The sequence below is a fragment of the Eschrichtius robustus genome, chromosome 1, assembly GCF_028021215.1.
Source record: "Eschrichtius robustus isolate mEscRob2 chromosome 1, mEscRob2.pri, whole genome shotgun sequence".
Taxonomy (NCBI): Eukaryota; Metazoa; Chordata; class Mammalia; order Artiodactyla; family Eschrichtiidae; genus Eschrichtius; species Eschrichtius robustus.
The window spans coordinates 133,195,895-133,212,909 of NC_090824.1; the positions used below are offsets into that span (position 1 = coordinate 133,195,895).

At 35.9% G+C, this 17,015-nt stretch overlaps 1 protein-coding gene and 1 pseudogene across 2 annotated transcripts in view; one reads left to right on the forward strand and one right to left on the reverse strand.

Annotated features, from left to right (window-relative positions):
* ARIH1 (ariadne RBR E3 ubiquitin protein ligase 1) overlaps window positions 1-17,015 on the forward strand; it is a 116,945-nt gene that overhangs the window by 32,151 nt on the left and 67,779 nt on the right. For both annotated transcript variants that reach the window (XM_068555043.1, XM_068555034.1), the window contains exon 2: window positions 11,309-11,376. In XM_068555043.1, coding sequence (XP_068411144.1) covers window positions 11,309-11,376 — 68 coding nt within the window. The remainder of the gene's footprint in view (window positions 1-11,308; window positions 11,377-17,015) is intronic.
* On the reverse strand, window positions 1,450-2,443 carry LOC137766332 (large ribosomal subunit protein uL1 pseudogene; annotated as a pseudogene).

The following is a 17,015-nucleotide window of genomic DNA, read 5'->3' on the forward strand; positions in this document are numbered from 1 at the left end:
TTACACCCCATTTACAGTTATTACAAAAGATTGGCTATATTCCCTATGTTGTACAATACATCCTTTTAGCCTGTCCCAGTAGTTTGTACCTCCCGGCCCTATGTTGCCCCCCTCCCCACTGGTAACCACTAGTTTGTTCTCTGTATCTGTGAGTCTGCTGCTATTTTGTTATATTCACTAGTTTGTTGTATTTTTTTAGGTTCCACATATAAGTGATATCACACGGTATTTGTCTTTGACTTATTTCACTTAGCATAATGCCCTCCAAGTACATCCATGTTGTGCTAATGGCAAAATTTCCATTGCATATATATACCACATCTTCTTTATCCATTCATCTGTTGATGGACACTTAGGTTGCTTCCATATCTTGGCAATTGCAAGTCATGCTGCGGTGAATATTGAGGTGCATGTATCTTTTTGAATTAGTGTTTCTGTGGGGGTTTTTTTGTTTTTTTGTTTGTTTTTCCAGATAAATACCCAGTAATTGATGGGTTATAAGGTATCATTGTACTTTTAACAGTCAGAATTCCATTATAGAGGATCCAGTGCAGGTTAGATGACTTTTATAATTTATATTTTAAATTTATATTTCAATTTGCATACACTGAATTTATACTTTTGGGTGTACGATTCCATGAGTTTCGACAAATGCCTAGAGAATGTAATGGCCACCACAGTGAACTTACAGAACAGTTCCATCGTCACCCTCTAAAAAAACTCCCGTCTTCTACCCCATTTGGTCAACCCCTCCCCCATTAATCCCTGGCAACCAGGGGATTTGTACACCATCCTTATAGTTTTGCCTTTCATACCTTGTCATATGAATGGGATCATGCAATATATAGCCTTTTGAGTCTAGCTTCTTTTCACTTAGAATTTGCATTTGAGATTCATACATGTTGTTGTGTATATCAGTAGTTCTTTATTACTGAGTAGTATTCCATCCAGTGGATGTACCACAATTTGTTTATCCATTCCCTAGTTGCAGAACATTTAGATTGTTCCCAGTTTTTGCCAGGTACAAATAAAGCCGTTATAAATACCCTCATACAGGTTTTTGGGTGACCATAAGTTTTCATTTCACTTGGGTAAATTCCTAATAGTGAGATTTTGGGGTTGTGCTCAGTATATGTTTATCTTTGTAAGAAACTTTGAAACTTTTTCTTGTTGGCTGTATTATTTTGCATTCCCACCATCAGTGTATGAGAGTTCCAGTAGCACCACACACACTGCAGCACTTGGGATTGTCAGATTTCTCCCCCCACCCCAACATTCTAATTGGCATGTGGTGATAACTTTGTGGCTTCTGTTTGTGTGTCCCAAATGGCTAATGATGTTGAGCATCCTTTCATGTGCTTCTTCATGTCTCTGTATGGATTTTCTTTGGTGAAATGTCTGTTCAGATTTTTTGCCTGTTTTTATTTTATTTTATTTTATTTATTTACTTTTTTAATGGTGGGAGTATGGTTTATTAAGCTGTGCCTTAGTACAGGCGCTGGGGCTTGCCCATGGTGCTCTTAATGTACAAAGCCCAGACGTTCTGCCAATTTTTCTTGAGCAACAACACCAGGAAGTTGACAGCTAAGTGGATGTTGTACACAAGCTCATCATCTGTCATTTTCACGTGGCCAACAGCCACTGCCAGACACAGCACCTTCTTCATTGGAACTTGATTGTGGACTTCACTTCATCAACTTTGGCCACCATGTTCTCGTTGTGGGTCAGCAAGGAAGGGAACTTGCCAGCCTTATTCAAGCCTGGGCCCAGGATTTGTGGGATTTGCTTGATCAGAGACTCTGAAACCAAAAAGGCATCATACTTCTTGGCCAGCTTCTTGACCAGTTTCTTATTCTTGTTGAGTTTCTTCAGGGCCTCAATGTCCATGTGGGGGATATCCACAGCCTTGGCTTCATCACAATGCTGCTGGTCCCGCAGAACACATACAGAAAACTTGGGGCAGGGAGTGGACTTAAGCCTGATGGTGCCTGAGAAGCGTTTGTTCTTCTGAGAGTCATAGTTCTTCAGGCTGATCTGAAGCTCCACCGTCTCCAAAAACTTCTGGCGCTTGCGCTGGTTCCCATACAGGACTTCCCGCACCACCTCGTAGAGGGTGTCTCGCACCGCGATAACTAGAAAAGAGCTTTGCCTATTTTTAGAATTGGATTTTTGTTTTCTTGTTAGGCTTCAAGTGATTTTTGAAATATGTATTCTAGGTACAAATTCTTTGTCAGATGTGTGATTTGCAAATGTTTTCTCTCAGTCTGTGGCATGTCTTTCCCTTCTCTTAAGTGTCTTTTTTATTTTGATGAATTCCAGTTTATCTGTTTTTCTTATGGATTGTACTTCTGATACCTAAGAACTATTTGCCTAACTCAAGGTCCCAAAGATTTTTCTCCCAGAAGTTTTATACTCATATGTTTTACATTTACGTCTGATCCATTACGAATTTTGTATGAAGTCTGAGGTATAGGTCAGAGTTGATTTAAAATATATCTGTATGGATGTAGATGGATAGATGTCTTAATTCTTCTAGTACTGTTTGCTGAAAAGATTTTTTCCCCCATTGAATTGTTTTAGCACTGTTGTAAAAATCATTTTGCCATACTAGTATGAATCTATTTCTGGCTTCTCTTCTATTCCTTTGACCTGTGTATCTATTCTTTTGCCAGTACTATACCTTTGTAGTATGTTTTGAAGTCAGGTGGTGTTCCCTTCAAAATTATTTTGGCTATTCTAGTTTTCTTGCTAATCCATAAGTTGTAGAAATATCTTGTTGACATCTACCCCAAAATCCCACTGGGATTTTGATTGGTATTGAGTTGAATCTTATAGATCAGTTTGGTAAGAATTAATGTTTTAACTACATTGAGTCTCCCAACCCATGAAGATGGCATATCTCCAGTTATTTAGGTCTTTTAAAATTTCCTTTACTAGTATTTTGCAGTTTTCAGCATATGTGTACTTTCACATAGTTTGTTAAATTTATACCTAAATATTTTATATTTTGGTGCTGTTGTAAATGGAACTTAAAATTTTTTTGGATTTCCATTTATTCGTTGCTAGTATGTAAAAAAAAATACAGCTGTTTTTAAAAAAAATATTGGTCTGTAGATAACTGATAAGGACCCTACTGTATAGCACAGGGAACTCTACTCAGTACTCTGTAATGACCTATATGGGATAAGAATCTAAAAAAGAGTGGATATATGTATATGTATAACTGATTCACTTTGCTGTACACTTGAAACTAACACAACATGGTAAATCAACTATATTCCAATAAAAATTTAAAAAAATATATTGGTCTTATATTCTGAAACCTTGCTGAACTCATTTATTCTAGGAACTTTTTTGTAGGTCCATGGAATTTTCTACATAGATCATGTCATTTTTAACACGACAGCTGTAGTTTTTCTGTAATTTAGCTGTAATTTTTCTAATAGATTTTCTATTAGCTGTAATTTTTCTAATAGATTACCAAATTAAGGAAATTCCCTTCTGTTCCTAATTTGCTGAGAGTTTTTATGAGTACTGGATGTCAAATTTTGTCAGATGCTTTTTCTGCATCCTACTGTTATGATCTTGTAGTTTTTATTTAGGCTGTTAATATGATTATGTTTACTGATTTTTGTTTTTGAATGTTTAAATAGCTTTGCAATACTGGGATAAACCCCACTTTGTTGTGGTGTAATTATCTTTCTTTTAATATATTGCTAGATTTGATTTCCTAATATTTTGTTGGGGAGTTTTACATCTTTGCTCATGTAGTAGTTTCTTATAATGTTTTTTGTCTGATTTTGATATCAGGGTGATGCTGGTCTTATAATAGGAATTGGGAAGTGTTTCCTCCTCGTCTGTTTTCTGTAAGAGATTGTGTAGAATTGATATTTTTGGGTTCCTTAAACCAAAAATAGGAAAAATAGGTTCCCCAACCCCCAGGTCCGATACGGGTCCGTGACCTGTTAGGAACCAGGTCTCACAGCAGGAGGTGAGTGGCAGGTAAGCATTACCACCTGAATCATCCATAAATTGTCTTCCATGAAACTGGTCCCTAGTGCCAAAAAGGTTGGGGACCGCTGTATCAAACGGTTAGTAGAATTTACCAGTGAAACTATTTGGGTCTTGAGTTTTCTTTGTGCAGAGATTTTAATTACTCATTCAGTTTGTTTAATAGATATAGGGATGTTCATATTATCCATTTCTTCTTCAGTGAATTTTAGTAGTTAGTGACTTTTAAGAAAATTGGTCTGTTTTATCTACGTTGTGAATTCCTGGTCATTTGGGTCTCTTTTCTCTTGGTTAGTCTTTGCTAGAGTTCTGTTGATCTTTAGTACTAGCTTTGGTTTCATTTATTTTCTCTTGTTTTTCTATCTTCAGTTTTATTGACTTCTCTTTGTATTATTTCTTCTGCTTGCTTTAGATATAGTTTGCTTTTTTTTTGAAAAAAAAATTTCTTATGTAAGCATTTAATACAATGCTGCATTTCTTATGTAAGCATTTAATACAATAAATTTCCTCCTAAACAGTGTTAGCTACATTTCACAAATTTTCATGTGTTGTATTTTCATTTTCTTCAGTTCAGGATGTTTTCTAATTTTCTTCAAGACTTCCTCGTTGACCCTTGGGTTATTTGATAGATGGTTTATTTTCCGAATAGTCTCTCTACTTGTTAAATGGATTACTGAGAGAGGAGCATTGAAATCTCCAAGTATAATTGTGGATTTGTCTGTTTTTCTTTCATTTTTATCAGTTTTTGCTTTATTTATTATGAGGCTTTGTTGTTAAGTGCATGTTTTCTTAGTAACTTGACCTTTCCATTGTGAGGTTTTTCTGTATCACTGGTAAATTTTCTTGTTTTGAAGTTTACTTTGAGAAATATAGCCACTGCAGCTTTTGTCTGATTAGTGTTTTGCATGATACGTCTTCTTTCATCCTTTTACTTTTAGTCTCTATGTGTCATTATTTTGGAAAATAGGTTGTTATAAACAACATATAGTTTTGCCTTAAAAAAAAAAACTAAGCTCTCTGTCTCTTATTTAGCAGCATAAAGAATTTTTTTAAAAAAATTAAGGTATAATTGACATATGACATCAGTTTCAGGTATACAGTGTAATAATTTGGTATTTGTATAGTTATCTCTGTCTTTTAAGTGGCTTTTTTTCCTTCACTTTTTACATTTAATGTAATTATTGATGTGGTTGAATTTTGGTCTTTTAAATTATTTTTCTCTTTGGTCCTCCTTTTCTGCTTTCTTTTGGATTGGAATTTTGAAAATATTCCACTTCATGTATCTATTGGTGTTTTTTTTCCCCCCAAGAATGCAAGAATGGCTTATTATTAGAAATTATGTTAACATAATTTATCTCATTAATAGATTTAAAAAAGATCAACAATGTGATAATTTCCTTTGATATTGTAACAGCATTTGATAAAGGTCAACATCTGTTTCTGATTTTTAAGGTCTTAATTAAATGAAAATAGGTGGATATTTCATTGAACTTTTAATACATACGTATACTTTAAAACAAAAGCTAGTATCACACAAAATGATCAATCTCTATTGGTGTTTTTAACCATCTCTCTCTCTTTTTTTTTTTTTTTTCCAGTGGTTGCTCTAAGGATTATAATATAAATATTTCACTCTTCACATTCTACTTAGAGTTGATACTTTACCACTCCAAGTGTAACATAGAAACCTTATAGCTATATAGATGACCTTTCTATCAGTCCCTTTATATTGTAGTTGTCATATGTGTTACATCTAACCCTTCACCTTACCATGACATGTTATAATTTTTGGTTTCAACAGTTTTTGTATATTTTTCAGAAACATAAGAAGAGAAGAATAGTCTATAATATTTACTCATTTACCATTTCTGTTGCTCTTCCTTCTTTCTTGAAGTTCCAGGTTGCCCTCTGGTACCATTTGCTTTCTGTCTGAAGAACTTCTTTTGGCATTTCCTTTAGAGCAGGTCTGCTGGAAATGAGTTCTCTTGGTTTTCTTTTGCCTGAGAGTATCCTTGTCTTCATTCCTGAACTGTACTTTCACTGAGTATAGAATTCTAGGCTGATAGCTTTTTATCCCACAGGGCCCTGAGACTTCTTTTATTTATTTATATATATATATATATATATATATATATATACACACACACACACACACACACACACACACACACACTTTTATTGTTATTGACATATCTTTAAGTTCACTGACTACTGTCATCTCCTTTCTGCTGTTGAGCCCATCGAGTGATCTTAGGGTTTTTTAGTTCTAAAATTTTCCATTTGGTTCTTTTTTATAATTTGAGCTTTTTTCCTAAGAATTTCTTTAATTCATTTTAAGGTGTTCACCCTTACCTAATGTATCATGTTTTTAACAGCTACTTGAAAAGTCTTGGTTTGATAATTCTAATATCTGGGTTATCTTGGGGTCAGAATCAAATAATTGTCTTCTCTGTTGATAACTGATCAGATTTTTGTTGTTCTTGCTTTGTCTGGTAATTTCGGATTCTGTCCTGGATGTTTGAAACGTTGTGTGAGATTCTGCGTTCTCTTAAAATCCTTTAGAGATTGGTGAGGATCTTTTGTTTTAGTAAATAAGTCAACCCAGTTAGGTTCTACCTGAAAGTCCTTTCTCACTTTATGTACAGATTTGGTTCCATTATCTGTTCAGAAGTTTTCAAAGTCTTTGCTATATTGAGTTTGCCCCTCCCATTCCCACTTAGGTTGATCTAGGGTTTGGGCAGTGGTTTATATCATAGTTCTGGTTCTGGTTCTGGCAGCCTCTCCTATTCTTTGGCTGTGTTCCACACATGTATAGCTTACATGTGAGCCAAGGACTTGGTTCATACACAGAATTAGGAATCTACTTCTCCATCTCTCTCCTTTCAGTGATTTCCTCAACACTCTTATCTCCCAGGGGCCCTTTCCTTCATTCCTCTGGCCAGATGCATGGAGTTCTCTCAGTTTTAGTTTCCTGCCTGTCATGCCTTGAGGTGAAGTGGCAAGAGAAAAAAAGAAAAGAAAAGAATAGGGATTCTCCCACACTCTTTTTTTTTCACACCGGGGTTCGTCTTCCTGGTTCCTCTGTTCAGAGCAGTTGGTTTTCTCTTGTGGTTTTCTTTGGTCTGCAGTAGTGTAGTTTCATGGCTGGGACTGGCCTCAGGGCAGGGCTGGGAGAAACAAGGGAAAAAGGAAAAAAGTATTCTCCCCACCTTCTCCAGGAGTCTTTTGCCTTAGTCCTCTGGCCAAGAAGATGTTGTTTCAGCTTTTGCTGATTGTGCCTACTATACAGTATGCCTATTTGGCCTACCCTTGTGTCAAAGCCAGGAAATAAAGGAGAAAAAACAAACTGATACTCACCATCATCTTATTTGTTGTTTTTCACTGCTCTCCCCAATCTGCCTGCTGTTATTTAATTTTCAGAGTACTCTGTTAGTTGTATTTTGTATTTTGTCCAGAGTTTTTAGTTGTAATTGGTGGGAGAGAGTTGTGTTTATTACTCCGTCTTGGTCAGGACCAGAAAACAGATTGTTCTGTTTTTAAATAAAAATAAACATTATTGATATGACTAAAGGTACCCATTTTTAAGTGTATAGTTTGAGTTTTGATAAATGTTTTCCCTCATATAACCAACCATCACATTCAAGACGTAGAACATTTTTCAGTCCCTCAGAAAGCTTAGCTTTCTGCCATCCCCTCTTCATCCTGCTTTGAATTACCCTTTGGTGGAGGATATAAAGGATATTTAGACATATGACTAGTAGTTAAATGAGCTCTTTAATATTCCTTCGGATTATTCTATATAGAATAAATGAAGGAATATTAGATCCAGATTGTCCTACGTGAGAATTCACAACTATTCCACTTAAATATCAGCTTAAAAAAAACCCATTTATTTATTTAATTTATTTTGGCTGCACTGGGTCTTAGTTGTGGCATGCGGGATCTTCGTTGCCACACGTGGGATATTTAGTTGCGGCTTGTGAACTCGTAGTTGCAGCATGCATGTGGGATCTAGTTCCCTGACCAGGGAATCAAACCCGGGCCCCCTGCATTGGGAGAGCGGGGTCTTACCCACTGGACCACCAGTGAAGTCCCAACAACTATTCCACTAAATTAGCTGCATGATATTGGGTAGTTTTTGTAACCTTTTGGAGCCTAGTCATAGTTTTCTCATATTTAAAATGGGAGGTAAGTATTTTTACCTTACAGAGTGCTTTGAGAGTTAAACGAGATGTATAAAATACCTTGTTACAGGGTCTGGAATACAGTAGATGCACAATAAATGACATTCCCCCATCACCTTTCCATTTATGTGCAATGCACGTAAATGACTTGAGCCAGCTGCATTAAGATAGTGACCCAAATATATTTATTTAGTATTGTGAAACAGCCTCTGCCCTATAGTGTAGAGCCCTGGCAGAATGTAGATATTCCGGCATCATCATGTGGTTTAGCCAGATTTTCCAGTAATATCCAATTGGGAAAAACTTTTGGACATGTACCTCCAATACAGTGTGTACATTATTAAACACATTATACCTACACAGAAAATTTTAAACAGCTAAAATCAGAAAAGTTGTCATGTTTTCTTCATCCTGGGGGATGAGTAGTCTAATGTTCTGAATCCCTTTGGCAATGAGCACATTTGGGAGTGGAACCTAGGAATCTGTTTTTTAACAGAACATTCCATAGTAATTTTTGAAGAACCAATAACAGGTTTGGGAACCTCTGGATGAGACCAGTTTTAATTAATTAATTAATTTTTAATCTTTTGGCCGCTGCCATTCAGCATGTGGGATCTTAGTTCCCCAACCAGGGATTGAACCCATGCCCCCTGCATTGGCAGCACAGAGTCTTAACCGCTGCACCACCAGGAAAGTCCCGAGACCAATTTTTGAACTCAAACACAGAAAAGGTATTTAGCAATATTAAGTCAAAGAGGGCATTTCCGCATCTCTCCCTTTTTTCTCTTTGCAAGTTGAGAATTAACAATTCCTGAAACATTTTCCCCCAAGTGTGCTGTCTAGTGGCAGAGATTATATCGTGCATTGGATGCCGCAAAGTTATATTTGCAAAATCCCAGTGGCTACGACTAGACTTAATTTTCCCAATTAATAGGATTATTGCCCTTATTTTACATATGACTAAATGAATAACTATTTCAATTGTAGGCAAATCCTATTGTAAAAACCTGTTGTATCATATTTCTGGACACTTGACAATGTCTATATTCTGTACAAATATTATAACTTAGGATCAGCTAATAGGTTTCTTTTCACATATTAATTCTTCTAGATTGGTAGTGTCTTTCTCAAGTGCTATGTTAAAGGAGGATTCTTAGGGGAGTCTGGGTTCAAGAAGTAAGGAATACCTAGATGGATTAGCAAAATGTGCCTGGAGTGTGGAGGGTTGGGACTTATAATGTCCGCATCTTCGACTTTTTTGCCAAAGGGGAAGTGGATGTATGTGAATTTTTCTGCGAAAAATGGTATTATTGAGAATAATTGATAGGGATTTCTTTCATGACATTTTTATACAAGATTACTTTTTAACTAAATCAGTAGTTAACTAATACTGTTGTCTAACTATGGTGAAATAAAGGTAGTTTATATGCAGAGACCTTTTTTGTAATGTTATTTGATGTAATAAAATCATACCTGAAATACAAATAAGCAGACTCAGGTTTGAATTTCACTTCTGACATTGTAACTAGCTCTAGTATCTTTGAATGAGTTGGATTTCATCCATCTCTTAGGCCCTGTTGCCTTTTTTTTTTTTTTTTTAATTATTTATTTTTGGCTGCGTTGGGTCTTCGTTGCTGTGCGTGGGCTTTCTCTAGTTGCGGCGAGCAGGGGCTACTCTTCTTTGTGGTACGCGGGCTTCTCATTTCGGTGGCTTGTCTTGCTACGGAGCATGGGCTCTAGGCGTGTGGGCTTCAGTAGTTGTGGCACATGGGCTCAGTAGTTGTGGCTCGCGGGCTCTAGAGCGCAGGCTCAGTAGTTATGGCACACGGGTTTAGTTGCTCCGTGGTATGTGAGATCTTCCTGGACCAGAGCTCGAACCCCGTTCCCTGCATTGGCAGGAGGATTCTTAACCACTGCGCCACCAGGGAAGTCCCTGGCCGCGGCCCACACCCCCCGTTGCCTTTTGAGTTAAAATTCTGCTCTCTAGTTTCAAGGGAAATGGAAGTATTTGTGACATCATTGAATGATAAGGCAGTCAACTTTAGGCTTATTTCATGGTGGTAGCCTTTCCTTCTACAAACGAAATAGCAGCTGAAGATTATATTCTATAAATTATTTCATAGTACAGGTATTTTGTTGTTTTCATTAAATATGTCTGAAGGACCTTCTGAATTAAAAATGGTTTGGATTCGTTTGAACTATTCAGTACATAAAATGTTACAAATTTTATTGATTTACAATGTGCTGATGTGGCAGTCTGTTAAATCTAATTGCAAAAAGGTTCACTTTAATTAGTGCTTAATTATACAGTAGTTTTTCATTTAATTTTTTCTTGGCTTATTTTGAATTCTACTTTAGAATCCCATAGAAACCTGATCTGAGTTTGTGTGACAAACTATTTTTAAATAGTCTTGATCTTATAATTAAAACTTTGTATTTTCTTTTTTTTAAATTTAATTTTATTTATTTTTTGTACAGCAGGTCTTATTAGTTATCTGTTTTATACATATTAGTGTATATCTGTCAATCCCAATCTCCCAATTCATCCCCCCCCCCCACCTTTTCCCCTTTGGTGTCCATAAAAAGTTGGTTTTTTAAAATATAATTTTATTTATTTATTTATTTATTTATTTATTTTTGGCTGCGTTGGGTCTTCATTGCTGCGCACGGGCTTTTTCCTGTTGCAGCGAGCGGGGGCTACTCTTTGTTGCGGTGCATGGGCTTCTCATTAAAGTGGCCTCTCTTGTTGCGGAGCACAGGCTCTAGGCACACGGGCTTCAGTAGCTGTGGCACGTGGGCTCAGTAGTTGTGGCTCGCGGGCTCTAGAGCGCAGGCTCAGTAGTTGTGGCGCATGGGCTTAGTTGGTCCGTGGCATGTGGGATCTTCCTGGACCAGGACTCGAACCTGTGTCCCCTGCATTGGCAGGCAGATTCCTAACCACTGTGCCACCAGGGAAGTCCCAAAAAGTTGGTATTTTCTTAGGGGAATAAAGAAATATCTTAGGAAAGGAAATTTGGGTGGGGTGTTGTAGAACTTTAAATTCAACCTAAAAATTCACTAAATGTCAGTGAAGTGCTATTACCTTAAAATGACTTTTTTTCCCCCTTCTTTAGAATCCAGCAACTATCACAAGAATACTCCTTAGCCACTTCAATTGGGATAAAGAGAAGCTAATGGAAAGGTAAGGAACTATATTGTCAGTTTCATACTTAGAAGTAACACAGAAAGCCTGTTGAACTGAATTTATGAGACACAAGTAAGTATGTGAACAAACCAGTGTACAAGTGGTATTTGCTTTAATGTATTCACCATCTGTAAGTTTTGCAATAAACTTAGTGTTAAGGGATCTCAGCCTTAATATTTCTCCTTTTATTTTGGAGGTGAGGTGTGGGGGCTCTGCTTCAGTGTCTTCTAAAATGTATCCTCTTGAGTACTGAGAACTAAAAATACGTAAAGGGCTTGATATACTCTTGGAGCACACGAATAAGATCTTCCTTTAATTATTTAAAACCTTCGTGCCCATAAACCTTTAAATCTACCTGAGGTGTAATAATGACATTTCTTCAGTAAAAACAAAGAAGTTGCTCAGGGTATCCTTGCCACCAAAACAGCTGTTTGGATTGACTGGTTCGTTCTCTGGTTTCCATGCAGGATTAAATTCCATTGGGTATTTTCTCTCTGGAAATGTTTCTGGTTCCAAAAGGGAAGAAATTTCTGGGACTGGAGAATGATAATAATAGTGCCATTCTTTATCTTTTTCTCTTCCTTAAATTGGAAATTTGGGGCACTTTGTGGTAGGGTGAGAGCCTTTATTCTATCAGCCTTATTCTCTCAGTCTAAAATTAGCAATTCTAATTTTAATTTTTAAATTACAACTAATTTTTGTTATGAAATGAGAACCCAAATATTATGAGAAGTAAATGGAAAATATTTCCCATTTGATTTTTAAAATCAAAAGCACTTTGCAAAACAGATATTAAATACTACCAAGAATATTACCCAGTTTCTCACATCTTGTACCCCAGCTACAATTTAATAGTAACAACAATAATTCTTAATTATTCAGCCCTCTGTGCCAGGCATTATTTAATTTTATCCAGGTGATAGCTTTATGGAGCTACAAATTATTATCCCACTTAATTGATATGGAAACTAAGACTTAGAGCTTGATGTGTTTATCTCAGTTTTGTAACGCAAGAAGTTAGCACTCAAACTCAGGTTTGTTGGACTCCAAAGCTTATGTTCTTAAACACATACTATACAGCTTTCCCAAGGTTCATGAAGAATAAAATCCTTGACTAGTGTGATTTTTCTTTTTTTTCTTTTTCCCATGGAGCTGACCGCCTTTTTTGAAGTCAGTGGTATTTCTTAATTTTGCTCATATTTATTTTCAGACTTACTTTATGACACAAAGTTTAGGAAAAAAGTAGTTTTCATTGTTTACATCTGATACTCTTCTACTGAACTAAACTTATTTACAGTTTGTTTCTTATTAATATATCTCTCCAAAGACATTCTCAAGTTTGTCCTACAACACTGCTGACACTGCTGAAAGCATTTTTCAGTTAAATATTGTAGAACTTAAGTGTGATGAGTATGAATTGAAAATTAGGCAGCTTCTGGGAACTTCTAGTGTGTATGAACTTTTCAGTTTCTCCTTGTAATTTCAGTTTCTGTTTTACATCTTCTGGAGATATGTTATTGGGTACTTGTAAATCTTTAAATAGTGTTTTTAAATCATTATGCAATATCTTTTTGTGTCATTTAATGAGTTTCACATTACTATATCCTATGTTGTCTGATAGTAGCACTGCTACACTTTATTTCATAATTACTAATATGTTTATATTTCACTACTGATTTACCTTAATTTGTGCTTTATATTTACCATGTTTTCTGTTTGGTTAGTTTCTTGGCTGCTTTCTTGGTTTGATCAAGTTTTCTTTCCCTTTTTCCCCCCCTTATAATTTCAAAGTTATATATTTTATTTCAGCTTTTCTAGGGGTCAGCCTTACAATTTATATATGCATAGTTATATGTATATGTATATGCAAAGTTTATAACAATATTTAGTCACACTATTTATATCCATGCCCTGCACAAGACAAAAACTGTAGCATACTTTTCTTCTCTATGCTCCACTCTTCCCCTCTCAGTTGGATAAGTTGATAATGTTTGAATTTTTCATTTCATGTTAAGCATTTTTACTATCAGTGTATTTAACTTCTGTGTGTTTTTTTTTTTTTTTTTTTTTGGCTAATTTGTTTCTTGCATCCTACTGTTTTCTCCAGATGTACTTTTTTCCCTCTAGAATAATACATCCTTTAGTCATTTAAGTCAGGATTCATATGTGATCAGTTTTTGAGTGCTCTAAGAGAAATCCTTAATATTCTGAAATTTTGGAGTAGGTTTTGAAAACATAGCTAGTTGGGCACTTTAAGTCTGAGGACTCATGTTTTTGGTTTGGGAAATTCTTATCTGTTATTTCTTTAATATTATCTTTTCTCCATTCTCTTGGTGCTGCTTTCTAGAATTCCTGTTGGTTACATGTTGAAACTACTGGATTTTTTTCACCTTTTTTCAAAATGCTTCATCTGTACTTGTCTTTCTACTTTGGTCTGTGAAAGTTCCTCAGGTTTACCTTTAATTCACTAACTTGCTTTTCTTTCTGCCTCCATTCTGCTATTTAGCCATCTTGAATTGTTTATTTCAACCGTATCCAACATATTCATTTTAGTAACTTTATTCTTGTTTTGTGGTTGCTGTCTCTCGACATATAACTGTGTTTACACTAGAGTTTTCTTCTAGACTGTTTATCAATAAATAAACATGGAGAGGATTTGAAATATGAATTGGTATTTGGTGTACCCTTCAGAGTATATTATTTTCAAATTGATCACATTCTGGGCTATAATAAATTCCAAGAAAAATTGATATGTGTTCTATTTTCACTCTTGCAAAAAACTCTTAGAATCCCAAAATGAAATTATTAAAATAATTAGAACTAAATAATGAGAGGACAAATGTGGGATGTAGCTGAAGAGGTACAGGGAGATTTACAGTCTTAGTATCTATAAGAAAAAGATAAATAGGTAGGAAACAAAGTGAGCCTTTGAAACAGGAAGTTAGAAAAATACAAAATAAACCCAAAGAGAGTAGAATAGGTATTTAAGATGAAAGCAACATTAATGAATTAGAGAACAAAAATAAATAAAGCAGAAAGATGGATCTTTGAAATGGATTTTTTAAAAGGGAAATATCAAGAGAATGAGAAAACAAGCCACAGACAGGGAGAAAATATTTGCAAAAGATATCTGTTAGCCAAAATATACAAAGAATTCTTGGAACTCAACAGTAAGAAAAAGAACCAATTTTAAAATGAGCAAAAATCTTAATAGATACCTCACTAAAGAAGATACACAGAGGTCAAATAAGCATATGAAGATATATTTAACATCATACATCATCATTAGGGCACTGCTAATTAAAGTGAAATTGCTAGTTAAAATTACCACTACACACCTATTAGAATGGCCAAAGTCCAAAACACAGGGACTTCACTGGCAGTCCAGTGGTTAAGACTCCGAGCTTCCACTGCAGGGGTCATGGGTTTGATCCCTGGTTGGGGAACTAAGATCCTACATGCCACGCAGTGCGGCCAAGGGGAAAAAAAAATTCAGAACACACCACCAAATACTGAGGAGGATGTGGAGCAACAGGAACTCTCACTCATTGCTGGTGGGAGTGCAAAATGGTATAGCCACTTTGCTTCCAATTTGGCAGTTTCTTACCATACAGTCCAGTCACGCATTTTGGTATTTACCCAAATGAGTTGAAAACTTATGCCCACCAAGACCTGCACATGGATATTAATAGCATCTTTAGTCATAATTGCTAAAACTTGGAAACAATCAAGATGTCCTTTAGTAGGTGAATGGGTGAATAAACTGTGGCACATCCAGACAATGGAATGTAATTCATTGCTAAAAAGAAATGAGCTATCAAGCCATGAAAAGACATGGAAGAACCTTAAATGCATATTACCAAGTGGAAGCAACCAATCTAAAAAGGTTGCATACTGTATGATTCCAACTATATGACATTCTGGAAAAGGCAAAATTATGGAAATAATGAAAAGATCATGGTTAGAGGGAGGGAAGGATGAGTATGTGGATCAAAAAGGATTTTTAGGGCAGTGAAAGTGTTCTGTATGAAACTGTTATGATGGGTATATGTCACTCTACATTTGTCTAAATCCATAGAATGTACAACACCAAAACTGACCCTTAATGTAAACTATGGACTTGGGTGATTATGATGTGTCAGTGTAGGTTCATTGGTTGCATCAAATGTACCACTCTTATGTGCGATGTTGATGGTGGAGGAGGTTGTGTTGTGTGTGTGTGGCAGCGGGGTATATGGGAAACCTCTGTAATTCCTGCTTAGTTTTGGTTTGCGCTTAAAACTGCTCTTAAAAAAGTAGGACTTTCCTGGTGGCGCAGTGGTTAAGAATCCGCCTGCCAATGCAGGGGACACGGGTTTGAGCCCTAGTCCAGGAAGATCCCACATGCCGAGGAGCAGCAAAGCCCGTGCGCCACAACTACTGAGCCTGCGCTCTAGATCCTGTATGCCACAACTACTGAAGCCCACACGCCTAGAGCCCGTTCTCCACAACAAGAGAAGCCACCACAATGAGAAGCCCGAGCACCGCAATGAAGAGTAGCCCCCACTTGCCGCAACTAGAGAAAGCCCGCGCGTAGCAACGAAGACCCAGTGCAGCCCTAAATGAATGAATGAATGAATAAATAAATAAATGAAAAGTCTATTTTGAGAAAAGGGAGGGAAATAAACCATTGGCAAATGTGATTCGGTAGGAGGAAAAGGCACAAATAAACAGCATTGGAAATAATGCATAATTATGGTTAGGAAAAATATTTCAAAATCTAAAATTAATACTGTGTATACCACTTTTACCGTTAAGTTTGAAAGCTTAAAAATGGAAATTACTGCTCCCCCCCCCCCCCCCCGAAAAAAAATACGAAAACAACTGTGGAAAAATGTAATAAATATACTAAAAGATTCCTCTCCTTCCCCCAAAAGCACTAGATGATTTTATGGGCAAGTTCTGTCTTAATAAACCTTTAAGGAACTGCTAGTTTTTCTAGTTCTGAAAAACTATTTCAGAACATAGAAAAAGGTAGGACATCATTAATTCATGTTAGCCAAATCAGAATAACCCTGGTTACAAAATTTGACAAAGACAGCATAAGAAAACCATCTTCATTATGAACATACCTTTTGAATTCATGGATAAAGTAATTGAATTGAAAGAATTAATGGTCTAGTAGGATTTCTCCTAGGAATGCAAGAATGGGTCACCATTGGGGAAAAGACGTGTCTATAACATTTACTACTTTTAACAGGGTAATGAAGAGAAACCAAAAGGTAATTATAATGAATGCCAGCAATGTATTTAATAATATTGTGCATTTACCCCTGTGTTAGAAAAAACAATTTTTTGCAAACTAAAAAGGTAATTTCTTAGCTTAATAAAGGGTATCAACTAAAAATCTACAGCAAAATTATATTTAATTTTGAAACGTTAGTTACTGGCTGTCACCACCATTTAAATGTATTGGAAGTTCTGATAAATAAAGTAAAACATGGAAAATTAAATAAGTGGCATGAAGATTATTTTGGGGATAGGAGGATTATGGATTTTTTAAAAGATTCTTTATGCTTTTTTGTATTCTGTGAATTTTCCTTAATAATCACAGAAGAACTTTATAATAAAATAACTATTTCAGAAAGCAAGCACTC